This window comes from Panicum hallii, chromosome 9, assembly GCF_002211085.1.
Source record: "Panicum hallii strain FIL2 chromosome 9, PHallii_v3.1, whole genome shotgun sequence".
NCBI classification, from domain to species: Eukaryota; Viridiplantae; Streptophyta; class Magnoliopsida; order Poales; family Poaceae; genus Panicum; species Panicum hallii.
In genome coordinates this window covers 56,713,901-56,727,273 of record NC_038050.1, presented here as the reverse complement: position 1 = coordinate 56,727,273, position 13,373 = coordinate 56,713,901, and the positions used below count along the sequence as shown (strand labels likewise).

The 13,373-nt window shown below is 40.0% G+C and overlaps 1 protein-coding gene across 1 annotated transcript; it reads left to right on the top strand.

The window, feature by feature from the left end:
- Positions 1-1,386: 1,386 nt before the first annotated feature.
- Positions 1,387-13,030, top strand: LOC112875075 (syndetin). Its single transcript, XM_025938768.1, has 25 exons — positions 1,387-1,886; positions 1,964-2,131; positions 2,216-2,290; positions 2,612-2,690; positions 2,951-3,015; positions 3,106-3,195; positions 3,387-3,476; positions 3,682-3,768; positions 4,878-4,961; positions 5,058-5,177; positions 5,290-5,318; positions 5,756-5,888; positions 6,638-7,117; positions 7,686-8,167; positions 8,241-8,304; positions 8,413-8,515; positions 8,631-8,803; positions 9,860-9,985; positions 10,115-10,185; positions 10,377-10,439; positions 11,062-11,134; positions 11,370-11,489; positions 11,687-11,764; positions 12,429-12,479; positions 12,579-13,030. Exons 1-25 carry the CDS (start codon positions 1,629-1,631, stop codon positions 12,687-12,689), a joined length of 3,273 nt encoding a protein of 1,090 aa, XP_025794553.1. The 5' UTR covers positions 1,387-1,628; the 3' UTR covers positions 12,690-13,030.
- The last annotated feature ends 343 nt before the right edge of the window (positions 13,031-13,373 follow it).

Below are 13,373 nucleotides of genomic sequence, written 5' to 3'. Positions count from 1 at the left end.
TCAAGTTGGATTGTGCGAAAAGAGAACTATGACCATGATCCATATCACTTTAGGTATCACAAATATTTGATAAAAACAATCGTCGAACAAAACTCTTAACCAAAGCTGATGGGGGGTTGCCTGATGATGAGACATATGCTTACAAAAAGTATGGTTCTTTCATATAAGATGTAGAATGTGCATATCGCCTTATCACATGACATCGGCACTAGGAGTTAGCTACTAAAAACACACACCGGGAGTTAGGAGATACTCCGTCCAGTAAAAAAATACTTAAGACAATTTCATGGTCTCCGAGTTTTAACTTCAACCGCTGTTTTTTTCTCATTCGAATATAGATATAATCTAGTAAGTATAAGTAATGAAAGTATAGTTGAAGAAAAAGTATGCACATGGATTTTTGTGTTTCCAAACTAAACTTTTTAAAAGCTACAGATATCAAAGCTTTAAAAGCTCGGCCATATTTTGACTGATATCCAAGGCTTTAAAAGCCCGACTATATTTTGATCGAAGTATCAAGTATTTATGAGAGGAGGGGTAATATGATCAAAGTGTTACTATAAACGCCTAGTCAATAACAATATTAAAGTTACACAAGAAATTTGACCTAAGAAGATTCCTATCAAAATAGAGATTTTCTTGTGGTATCATAAAAGGGGAGTGATATTAATGAAAGATAATTTATTAAGATAAATTGGAATGGAAGTAAAACTTGTTGCTTTTGTGGCAAACTAGAAACCATCCAACATTTGTTTTTCGAATGTCATTACGCCAAAATTATTATGCCATGTAGTATATTATGTTTGAGATTTCACCACCGCAAGCTACCATTGATTTATTTAATGGTTGGTCTAAATCCAAAAATCAAAATCATATTTTATGTGTTGGGCAATATGGTTCGTAAAGAATGAAACTGTATTTTAATAAATGCGAACAATTTGTTTTTGCAAGTTCTTTTCAGACGGACATATTGGTTCCGATTTTAGCCTCTCTTGCAGTGCACTGATGATAGAAATTGGGAGCTTGTGAAAGCATGCCAATGTATAGTCAATATCCATGAAGTTCTTCCCATCTCATGTATGGTCATTTATTTTACGTATGGTCAATAATGATGGACCATTATGTGTTTTAAACATTATATACGATGTTTTCCCCTATTAAAAAAGTTGCTAGCATATGCTATTAGAAATGCCTTGGAACAGGTTCTCTTTTAAAAACAAATAACCATATCTTATTGATGGAAATTGCACATGAGATAACATTTGATGGGGGAAAACACACTCATTGGCATTTGGAAACTCAAAAAAGGAAAAACAGCACGAGACAAGTCATCACTCCCTCGCGAGAGCGAGGGACGGACTGGTCATCCCCTTCCTTGGCCCGGGCCCCCGTGCTACCTGACCTCACCGCTCTTCTCTTCCAGTCTTCTCTCCGCTTTATTGCACATCGCCCGCGAATTCCCAGACCCAAAGCGACCAACCACCTTGTCCAGTCATCCTCTCCCCCGCGCGATCCAGCCGAACGGCGACACCGCCGGCGCGCGCCTACCCTAACCACCGCCCGGATCTGGGAGCCGCCGCCGGCGCTCCCTCTCATGGTCCCCGGCGGCGGCCGGCGGCGCTGCTGAGATGCGACGCGACGCGCCGCCGCCATCCACTAACCCCTCAGCCTCCTCTTCCTCCTCGTCGTCACCCCTCTTCGGCGGCGGCGGCGACCAGCTGTTCGAGTTCGGGCCCAGCCCGCTCGTCTTCCTGCCCCTGCTCCTGATCCAGGGCGGCGGCATGGACCTCTCCCGCGTCGGCGAGAAGCTCCTCAGCTCCGTCCGCTCTGCTCGCTCCCTTGGCCTCATCCCCCCGATCCCCGCCGCGCCCCCTCCTCGCCCCGAGGTCCTTGACGCCCTCTCTCGCACTGCGTCGGATCAATGAGGTAGAGGTTGCTCACATTTGTGTTGAACCTTATGTAGGTTCCAGAACGAGCTGCGGCGGCGGCAGCTGCTGCACGTGCGATCGCGGGGTTGCCACCACATGAGAGGATCAACCTTCCATCCAATTCGGAGGACTTGGTCTCCATATACGGGAGCAACCCACAGGGGGAGCCCGTGGAGGAGCTCGAGGAGGTGTTTTATGAGGAGGTGGGTGCTGCATTTGCATGGATGTAATTTTCTGCGCCTGCTAGGACCTGTGTGTTTTGAGTTTGAAATTTGGATCATTTGCAGGAGTTCGATCCAATAAAGTACATTCTGCAAAGTATTCCAGAAGAAGGTGGTGATGCCACCTATTTTGATACGCAGGTTAGTGGGCGAAGCTTATGTTCTTCATGTAAGGCATTATTAACGAAGCACATGCTGAGAAAACCTGTATGTACCATACTGTTGAGTGACGTGTGCATGCATAAGTCCACACAGCTATGTGTGTAACGGCTTGGTGACGGTTTCAGCAATGGGAGCTATGAACTCTGTAGAAGAACCGATCCCCTTTTGCCTTTTAGAAGCATTCTAGTTATAAAAAATAACCATAATTGGTAACAAACGTCTTGTTCCACCTGCATGAGCACGCGCTTCTTAACCAAATCAATGTGCTCTGTTTTGCTAACGTAGTTTTCCTCTTTGCAGTCTACTTTGAGATTAGCACAACTTGATAAGATTGCAGAACGATTGTCACATCATGTTATGGGCCACCATGAAGAAATGGGTATGTCTCCCACCAGACTATATAAGAGGTTTAATTTTTGGTTATCTTTTTCTCTGCATAGGATATGATAGTTTTGAATTCCATGATTTTTCCTTTTTTTATTTCTAGCTCCTTCTACACGTTCAAACTTTAATTCCCTTTAGCTGTGAAATAATGAAGATATCTATTGCTACTTTTGCCCCAGTTATGCCACTAAAATGTGACCTTTGATGACTTCCTTTTAAGGACATTTCAGATTACTGATATTTAGTTTTGGCCAGTGAAGGGGATGCAATTAGTGATGGAACTAGAACAAGACTTAAAGGTTGCAAATGTTATATGCATGGTAATATCTTGTGAAACTTGTCCTTTCTGGCTTGTTTGGTACCTTTGGATATCTTGGGCTCTAGGCCTTACAATTGGATCAATGTTTCAGAATGGACGAAGGCATATAACCTCTTCAAAGAATGAAGTGTCAAGGGATCTGGTTGTCAATGTAAAATCAAAGAAGAAACAAGCTTTGCTGGTAGGTGCTTGCTCTTATATATTATTATTTTGCAGCATCTACTTGAAAGCTTTGTGGCTGTTCCTAAACCCTTCCTTATAGACCATGACCTAGTGACACAATAAATTTAAATGTTCTTCTCTTCCAGTATCACTACTTCTAGGCACATTGAATTGGAGTAAATAAAAAGGTTTAGTTTTTGCATAATGCAGGATGTTCTTCCTGTTCTTACAGAGCTTCGTCATGCACTAGACATGCAGATGGAACTTGAAACTTTTGTTGATAAAGAAAATTACTTCCAGGTGAGCTTAATTGGCTATTGTTATTTTTCCCTCGCTTCATTATTATACTTCTTTATTCTAAGGTGATACAAGCAGCCGTTGATTTTAATCTTACCATGATATTTCAAACTCATAAATCATATCTAGGAATATAGGTTTGTTGCTTTTGGCCTGAACAAGCGATAATTATGTTAGGTTTCTAATGATATCTTACTGATGTTTGCAGGCATTCCAATTATTGCCCGAGTATTTGCAAATTTTGGAGAATTATTCAGGCCTTTCTGCTGTACAAGAAATGGGACGATGGATCGAGGTAGTTATCCTTTTCTATGCTCACCTCCTATAACCAGTTTATCTCCTTCAATTTCAAAAGTGTCGGTTGTCTTAAGTCTATCCGAATTTCTGTTGGTACTAGTTAACTGCCCGTGCTTTGCCACGGAACATCCAATACGCCGTATGCTTACCATTAGCTAGTTGTTTATCAGTGCATTGCTATGGTAATAGAAACATCCATTATGTCATAGCGTGTATGAACACAGTAAGGTCATAAATCATGTATAACTACCTAAATTACTTTTATCAATATCTTTGGTTCTCCTGCTCTATATGGTCATTTATTGCATAGGTGTTAAATAAGAGATAAGGTAGCTAATGTTATCCAGTTGCAATTAGATAGCATCCAGGCCTAGTTCCACGCAAGTTATATCGTGGGAATTTTTATTTTTTGACAAATGTGAAAAGCTTTGTGCCATTACTTTTTAAGCAGCTTTTGTGCAAGTCTGGGAGAGATTCATGTTAAATAGAAACAAAATATCCATTGGTCTATCACAGGCTCAAAAAACAAAAAATGAACAGAAAAGAAAGAAAATTAGAACAGGCCGCATTTCCTGGCCCATCTGGTACACTTGTCCCCCTGCTCCAGTTCTCCTCACAAGTCACAATGACACAGTGCTGCCTCCTCTTCCTTGTTCTTGCTACTTCTTCTCCTGCTCAGGTAGCGTTGCTGCCTCCATAGACCCCTCACGCTGGCCAATCTCGCACCAGTGGAAGAAAAATCAATTTCCCTCGCCCTCTTCATCGCTCCAGTCATCTCAATTTCTTCAGAGACGGCATCTGTTAGCCCAGGCTACCACTACATCGTCCCATCGGAAGGGTAAACAAGAGGTCATGGTAGCTATGTAATGGGGAATGACAAGCATGAGAAAAATGCTGACTGCCTGGTCCTGCCTGTTGGAGTGGTGGGATGGAAGACACACCAGCACCGCCAATTCATTTTTTGTACAGTAGTATAGATGTAGATATTCAAACAGGGAAAAAACTTCCGCACCTTCAAATTTAAGCGAGTTATCTACATTGTTCATTTCTGTTGATCTGATGCATGTTTATCCTTGTGATGATATTTCTGCTCTGACTACATTGCAGGCATGGTTAGCTCGAACGATCCAAAAGTTGGACACCCATTTACTTGGCGTTTGTCAGATTTTCAATGAAGAAAGCTATCTAACTGTGCGTGTCCACAAGATTGTTTTTCATGGGTTCTTGAATTGACATGGTAATTATTCTTTTTCTAGTTTGCTAGAATAACATTATTTATGGATATAGGCTGTTGATGCATACGCACTGATGGGTGATGTCAGTGGCATGGCTGAAAAGATGCAGAGTTTCTTCTTGCAGGAAGTACTCTCTCGGACACATTGTGTCCTGAAAGAAATGTTGGAAGAGGTATTAAATTTGCTTTATCAGCGTGCTCCATCTTGTTTTACTAATCTTATGATTGCCCATACCAATGTCTCAATATGTTATGTTCAGTTTTCTAATTGTGAAGTAATTGCAGGAGGTTGGAAATAATACGCAGAAAAATAGGTCCGTATTCAGCCCCTTGTATTTGTCCTTTTGGCTGCATTTTAAGCTTAAATAGAATTATAATGATTTGGATGTTGCATGGAATACAGATATGATTAGTACTTTGTGAGACAGCTTCATAGTTGAATTTATCAGTGGTGGACCCACTTCTTTTTTGTCTGTGTGGCAAATTATTTTTGGGCCCCCAATGATTTAGTTTGGTTGTATTTTGGCCAAAGATTCGAAAAGTTTGGAATAGACACTAGAAACAGGTCAGGAAGAGATCCTGTGATGCACCCCAGTTTTTGAAAAAACATACATAAGGCCTTCCTGTTTTGGGGTGGGGGGGGGGGGGTGTTGAGGGGCATTCTACAGATAAACCACCCTGCCTTACAGAACCAAACAGTATTTCAGGTTTCTCCAAGCACTCACTTAACCAAACTTTTTCCCCCCCGCAGGTTTACATATAGTGATCTTTGTGTTCAAGTTCCTGAGCCCAAACTTCGCCCCTGCTTGTTGAGAACCCTTGAGAGCTTATTTTCATTGATGCGCTCATATTATGCTATTATGAGCTTTTCCCCAGGATATAAGGTAACATTTATTGTTTTGCCTTCACTTTTATTGTTGAAGTCTTCACCATATATCTCTGATTAACAGTTATGGGCTGAGTGGCAAATGCTGCCAAGGCTCAGCACTTCAAAGTAAACCAATATGAGAAACTAGAAAATTTATGTTTTTGCCTCACTGAACACATAGACTATGTAGTCACATCGGAAAGCCAAAAGAAGATGAGATAGATTTATACCAATCAGACGCTTACAGCTGATTAAACCTTCTTTTATCCCTCTGATTCAAAATATATGATGCTTAGGACATCCACATGGTGTACAAGGTGACATTTTGACTAGCAATTTGTTCGAAAAGTATAACAAAAATGATTAGAAATTATTAAGTACTTTTCATTATGGTTCTAGCAACACCCATCTTACTTAATCAAACTACGTAATTCTTTATGTATTGATGGTCAAAGCTTGAAAAGTTTGACCGCTAGGAATCCTAAAATGACATATTTTGATGTCAAATGCTATCACTTTTAAACTGTCTTCTATATGTGGAGTTGGAGCTTGGCAACTGTTCTATATATTTTTTTGTTGAAATATGTATTGAATATATGATTAATATTTTCCTGTTTTCAGTATGACATAAATTTAAGGTAATTGCACATATCTTCAGATCCAATAATCTATATACATGTGGATCTGATGCAATATATGCTTATTCTAATTTTAAATACCAGGTTGTTGTTGCTCTTATTCATGATTTATTTGTTTCCTCTTCAGAATATTGAGTCCGAGGGCCCAGATCTAGCAGACAAGAATGGCACATCTCAGGATAGTGGTGAAACTTTAGTCGATTCAGGAAGGGGTCATTCAAGTGCAGCAGTCATTCAGGATGGTTCTGTAGCTGAAAAAAATAACAGAGCATCATCATCCGAGGTCAACAATCCTGATGCTAGTACATCAGGAACGGGTTCTCCATTCTATCAGCTGAGGACAGATGCTACAAAACTTGTTGCACAAACATTTCAAAGAGGACGAAGAAATCTTTGGCAGCTGGCAACAAGTCGCTTATCTGTTTTACTATCTAGTTCGGCTGTTTGTTCAACTAGTATATACCAATTCCTGAAGAACTATGAAGATCTCGCCATTTTCATTTTGGCTGGCGAAGCATTTTGTGGGTTTGAAGCTAGTGAGTTCCGCCAGAAGTTGAAGACTGTCTGTTTGAACTACGTATTGTCTTTTCACCGGCAAAATATATATGTACGTCAAATAACTTGTATTCAACTTAAGCATTAGTGTAACTGTAGTCATAACTTAAAGCATATGCAGTGCATGAGGCATTTGTAGTCTTTAGGAACATTTTCGGACCTCTTATTTCTTCCATTGGCATTGCAGGATTCATATGTTGTAGTTGATTCTGGGCATCAGGTGCATATGCAGTCCATTTATTGTAGTTGATTCTGTGCATGTGTGCTTATATTTGCACAAAATCAGTTTGCAGTTGCTGCGCACCTTAAGTCACTGCAGTCGCATTTGAATTGTTTGCAATTGATATGTACTTTATCATATCCATATTATAATCTGTTAGAAAATACATAAATAATAGCATTTGAATGTAGTTCTGTCTAAAAATAGGAAAATAAAAGGCAATGCCTATTTTCTAGTAATGCATGTGTTCCTCTAGTCAGTACTGTGTTTTATTCTAGACCTTTTGGACTAAGTGCAAAGATGGAAATTGCAAACTGTTAGTGTTCTCTATGCAGTGAGTCATTCTGTGTCTTTTGCATTAATGTTTTTAACTTACCGTGTTTTGTCATTCTTCTGGCAGGCGCTTAAGATGGTACTGGAAAAGGAATCTTGGACAATAATGTCTGCTGAAGCTTCACAGATAATTAGTTTAGCTGGCCTAACTGGTGATGGTGCTGCACTGTGCTCTCCTACCAGTAGAAGTTCCAAGTTGCCAATAAATTCTTTCCATGGGAGTTCAACTACAGCCAATTCAGGGAAGCAAGGGCTCGGATTTGCTTCTTGGCTTAAGATTGAAAATCCATTTTCTATTAAGATAGAAAATGGCTCTGCCGAATCCCCAAAGTCCAATATGCTTTTCAACTCATCAGTTAACAATAATCATGGCAATGGAAATAATCCATCTCTGGATGAAGAGAATGAAGACCTTCTAGCGGATTTCATTGATGAAGATAGTCAGTTGCCTAGTAGGATACCGAAAACGAAAATTGTAAAAGGCAATTCTTCACATTGGAAAGATGGAGACATTTCATCGCAGACAGGCTCGTCACTTTCTCTACTAAGGTATTAAATGCTTTTGTTAACTTAAGAATGTTTCTATGCATCACTTCCGAAGCTAAATTGCCACTGGAAACAGGATGATGGACAAATACGCCAGGCTAATGCAAAAGCTGGACATTGTCAATATTGAGCTTTTTAAGGTTAGTTATGTCATTCAGCATCAGTACGTTTGCCATGTAGCCAACTGCAAGTCTGCAAGTGGAAGAAGTTTGTGGGATATCTCTATTCATGCTCGACAAAATTTTCAGGGTATCTCCCAACTGTTTGGCATCTTTTATCATTACATATATGAGACATTTGGGCACCAAGACAGGAGTCAAAGCAGCAAGCCTTTACCAGATCATCAATCATGTAAGAATTTAGAGTTAGACAAAAAGTTCTCATGGACACATTTCTTGACTATCACTGCTTATATATACATGATGACCTTTTTAATTTCCCTTATTAATGGCTGTGCTGTATTCAGCTCGGCTTAAAGCCGCTTTATCAAAAATTTCACAAGACTCTGATCAGTGGACAAAACCACAGAATGTTTCATATTCACCTTCATCCCCTTTGTCAATGAATTCAACTTTTGGTCAAATGGATGTGATGCCTACTGCGCCTCCCAGTTCAATGTTCACTTCCTATGGATTAAAGGTAAGTGCCCGTTTTTAATTATTATGCTTACATAATCATTTTAATCCCAACTCGTTTGCAGATTTAACATATTCTCTTCTATGTGGAACTGATTTGTGATATTTACCATGCCTGTCATAGACAAAAGTGAAATTGTCTTTGCTTATCTGACTTGAGCTTGCCTCATTAAACGTCAAGTTCGCCAATTCCTGTGGTCTCTAAAATCGAAGATGTACCATGTGCTCTTACATGATTCATCTGTTCTCACTATTTTCTCAATAGTATTAGCAACTTGTCAAATATTATTTTATTGTCTTTATAATTTTAACTGTTCCAAAATAGGTGTACAAGTCAACAAAATCTGGTAGCTGTGCAACTTTTAGGCAATACATTTTGCACATTTCTGTGAGACAATTCTTCGTATTTCTATGGTGTGCCTTCCTTGCCGCCACAGCTGAAGTGATGATATGACAGATTGACAGTACTAGCTTACCATGATTGTTTGGAGACAAATATTGCATGCCAAGTTGTAATGCAATGTCGAAGGGGTTGGTGGGTGTCTAGCCTTTGGAAGTTACTCATGGACTTGCAAATTCGATTATATACCTCATATGTCTAGAATAAGAGAGCGGCGGAGAGTGGATGGCAAAAGTAGATTATAATAAATTTCTTCATGGTGTGTGTACCATGTAGGTAACATACTGACAAGGGAACGAATCTAGATGGATACCTGGGGAGACGTACGTATGCATGAGACTTTAGGTCCTTTTTGACTATTTATTTTTCTTAAGCTATTTATGATAATATCCTTTATTCCTTGTACTTGTAGAAACCAATGAGCGTTCATCACTGTTAATGAACCTTCTTTAGATGACTTCAACAGGCTGAACTGAAAATATCTGTGATTCTGAAGTTACCTTTCTGCTTGTTAGGTGTTTAAGAAGGCATAGCATTTTGTATGGCAGAATACTTTTTTTTCTTTACACTTGTTTGGAAAGATAGTTTCCTCCTGTACATGACTCCCTAGTTTCAGTGTCCTCATTTTAAAAAGTGCATGTCAACTTATTTTTTCTTCAGGAGAGATGTTCAGCCGCCGAAACAGTATCATTGGTTGCTCGAGTTTTGAACAGATCTAAATCCCATCTACACTCAGTGTTGTCTAAAAATAACACTTCTTCTGTTGACGAGTTCTATAGGACACTGGTACGTTCCTTTACTTTTGGGACGTTTTGCGGCACTCCCTTTTCCTTTTGGATCCTGGTGATCTCCCTTTGGCAGTCTGTAAATCCAAAGATGCAATATGATTTCAAAGTTTACCCTTCTTTGTTGTAGGTGGATTCTGTTCCAGATTTGACTGAGCACATTCACAGAATGAGTGCACGGATGCTTTTGCATATTGATGGGTATATTATATCATCCAGTCTCCACTCTTTTTCCCTTTTGCCTTTTAATTTTCTTTTTTGGGATTTGCATTATCATGGATGCTGACATACTGTTAGGAGTCATATCAATGTACCTTGCTCAGCCACTGCATTATTGTTTTGAATCACCTCATATGTATACTCAATTGAATGTGTACTGCATGTGTTTTCAGGTATCCAGATAAGATTGCAAATGCTAAATGGGAGGTAAAGGAGCTTGGAATAGAACACAATGGGTATGTTCATGTTTAAGCCTTCTCAATATGAACAATTTGGATCTTTTTTTTCTGGTATCTGTTTTGGCCTTTTCCGCTCCTGTTGTTATGCTTCCTTTAAAACCTCCTCTGGTACCTCCTCATAATCATTTATAAATTAATTTTATAGTAATTCACCATGTAAATCTAATGTTGGCAGCCTTGATGTCCTTTGTTGTATGATTACTGCAGGAAGGTGATTTGTGGTCATTTCCCTTCAGCAGTTGAGTAGACCAGCTAGTAGGATGTATCATTGAATTTGTTCTTCATCCATCAATTTGTAGGCATCTGGTGTTTAGTGTATATATCGCTATACTTCTTGCAGACAAAATTGCACGTTTGGGCCCTGTACTAACAAATTCACAATTGAAGTATTCAGCCTATGTATGAAGTAATTGAATGCATTGCAAGTTGTGATAATATATAGCAAATTCTGCGATCTAATATGTATGTCTGTAATACAGGCCACAGGGACTTGATGTGCCTGATTCTTAGTATAAGATGCTTAGGAAATTGATTGCTATTATCATAATAAGAGCAAAGACTGCAATTACTGGTGTGGTTTTTTTAGTTGCGCCACTGACTAGGTGTTTGTGTTTTGCAGATATGTTGATTTGTTATTAGGTGAGTTCAAACACTACAAAACAAGATTGGACCATGGAGGAATTTCTAAGGAGGTTAGTGTGAGAAATTAACAGATAGTTCCTTCTATTTGTTTTTCTTCTTCCCCTTTTCTTGTTGACCTCACTTTACTTATTTCTATCATGGTGTTAAGAAGTTCAAACTTAATAGAATAATTGAGTTTTTTCTACTTCTCCATCTAGAAAATAATATTTAGCTTTCATTTTTTTTTGAATTATTTGATGATGAATTTACTGACACGATAAGTGAATTAACTTGTGTGCTTCACAGCTGCAACACCTGTTGATGGAGTATGGCATAGATAGCATAGCAGAAGTCTTAGTGGAAGGTCTCTCTAGAGTGAAACGGTGCACTGACGAAGGGCGTGCATTGATGTCGCTTGACCTGCAGGTTTTATTCTTTTGATTCAGATCTATTACAGACTCCCTCCGTTCCAAACTATAATTATTTTGGCTTTTCTAGATACATAGCATTTGCTATGCACCTAGATTATGCCATGTCTAGATGCCATAATTTGGAATGGAGAGAGTATTTATGAAGTGAATGCCATGGAAGAATCCATAGTGAGAGCTTTGATATTCTTTCAGGTACTAATTAATGGGTTGCAGCACATTGTATCAGCAAATGTAAGGCCGAAGCTGCAAACTGTGGACACTTTCATAAAGGTAAGCAGAGTGAATTAGTAGTAGATAGTTTGTACTCAATGTTGGAAATAGCCCGCTATAGCTTTGCTATAGCCCGCTATTAGCTTTTTAGGAGATCTACCGCTACGCTATGCAACATTTGTCCGCCACGCCCGCTAAAGGGGTTTACGAGATTTAGCGGTGCTAAATGTCCGCAAAAGTAGCTTTTGCGAGATTTAGCAGCGCTAAATGTCAAGTTGCTAGTAGATTTTAGTGGTGTCATTCGCTCAACGACGCAGTCAAAAGAGCCGATACAACTAAATGAACGTAGTGTGGACCCTAGACAACGTAGCATGGGCACCGTTGGGTAGTTATTGAGATATGTTAGAGTTTATTTTTTGGTGTTAGACCAATTTTATATGTGATTATTAATTATTTTATCATTCCGTTAAATGATTTAGTTTTCGCTATAGCCTGATATCAGCTTTTAGAGAAGGTTGCCGCTAAACTTCATAGCCCGCTATTTACAACATTGTTTGTACTGTATGAGGTAATGGTGGTACGCTCTAATTGCCTAGAGCATTCACCAATGTGCAGTTCTATGCCCTCCACCAACAACTGCTCCCTTCGTGTTTATTTTGTTCCTGTCTTGGTGAAATTTTGGCTAGGGGGATTGCTGTTAACAATTGTTGTGCCAATCAAACAGGCCTACTATTTGCCGGAGACCGAGTACGTTCACTGGGCACGGTCTCATCCAGTAAGAACTCTGCAAAACTTCCATCTCCCCATCGATACCATGTGATTGCTATACTTGAGACAAATTAACTTAAGCAGCCGCCATCTCTGAACTCTACAGGAATACAGCAAAAGTCAGGTAGTCGGGTTGGTTAACCTGGTGGCCACCATGAAAGGATGGAAACGGAAGACGAGACTAGAAACTGTCGAGAAGATTGAGGCGGCTCCATAGGCGCAACGGAAGGTTTTGCTGATTGATTTTGTTTTGTTTTGCTTCAACCGCTGCACATAGAGCTGTAATTTCTCCTCTTTTCTCTCTCTCTATTTTTTCATCCCTCCTTTTTAGAATCATTTTTGTCGATTCTTTCACCTTCTGGCCATTTAGATGCTAACCCCATCACCATCAGGCCGTCGCCCGCCCATCCATAGTGTGTATTTAAGCGACGACACCCTGTATCATACTATCAAGCAGGTGGGGGCGAGCTGCCATTTACCAAAAGGAAAAAAGGAACTGTGCAGTACACCTTTTACATGGAGCATTGGCTCAATAAATATGATGAATAGTTTCGTAAACGCCGCCCTCACTCCCAAGGATACCGTGCGCCAGCCGCCACTGTAGCCTTCCGCAGATGGCTTGAATGGTCGCACGAATGCGTCGCAGATGCTGTACATTTATTGGTAAAGCCCTGGTATTCATTGAGCCAATCAGTGGCGCTGCGATGGATTCGTGTACCCCAAATCTCGGATCGTGCTCGACGGCCGCTGATCTGCTCGTACTTGCAGCGTCGCAATCCCAGCCTCGGGGTTTACAGGTAAGCTTTAAGGCCGCCGCAGGTCTGCTTCAGCATCGTACTACGGGTACCTATGCAACCGAAGCCTCAGACTCTTTACAGGGTTTTTAAAGCGGGCTCAGGTA

Excerpts from the sequence above, each read along its gene's own strand:
- LOC112875075 (XM_025938768.1), top strand. The coding sequence starts at position 1,629 with ATGCGACGCGACGCGCCGCCGCCATCCACTAACCCCTCAGCCTCCTCT. Across the intron at positions 3,016-3,105 it reads TTGCAAATGTTATATGCATG|AATGGACGAAGGCATATAAC; the intron begins GTAATATCTTGT and ends TCAATGTTTCAG. Across the intron at positions 9,986-10,114 it reads ACGAGTTCTATAGGACACTG|GTGGATTCTGTTCCAGATTT; the intron begins GTACGTTCCTTT and ends TCTTTGTTGTAG.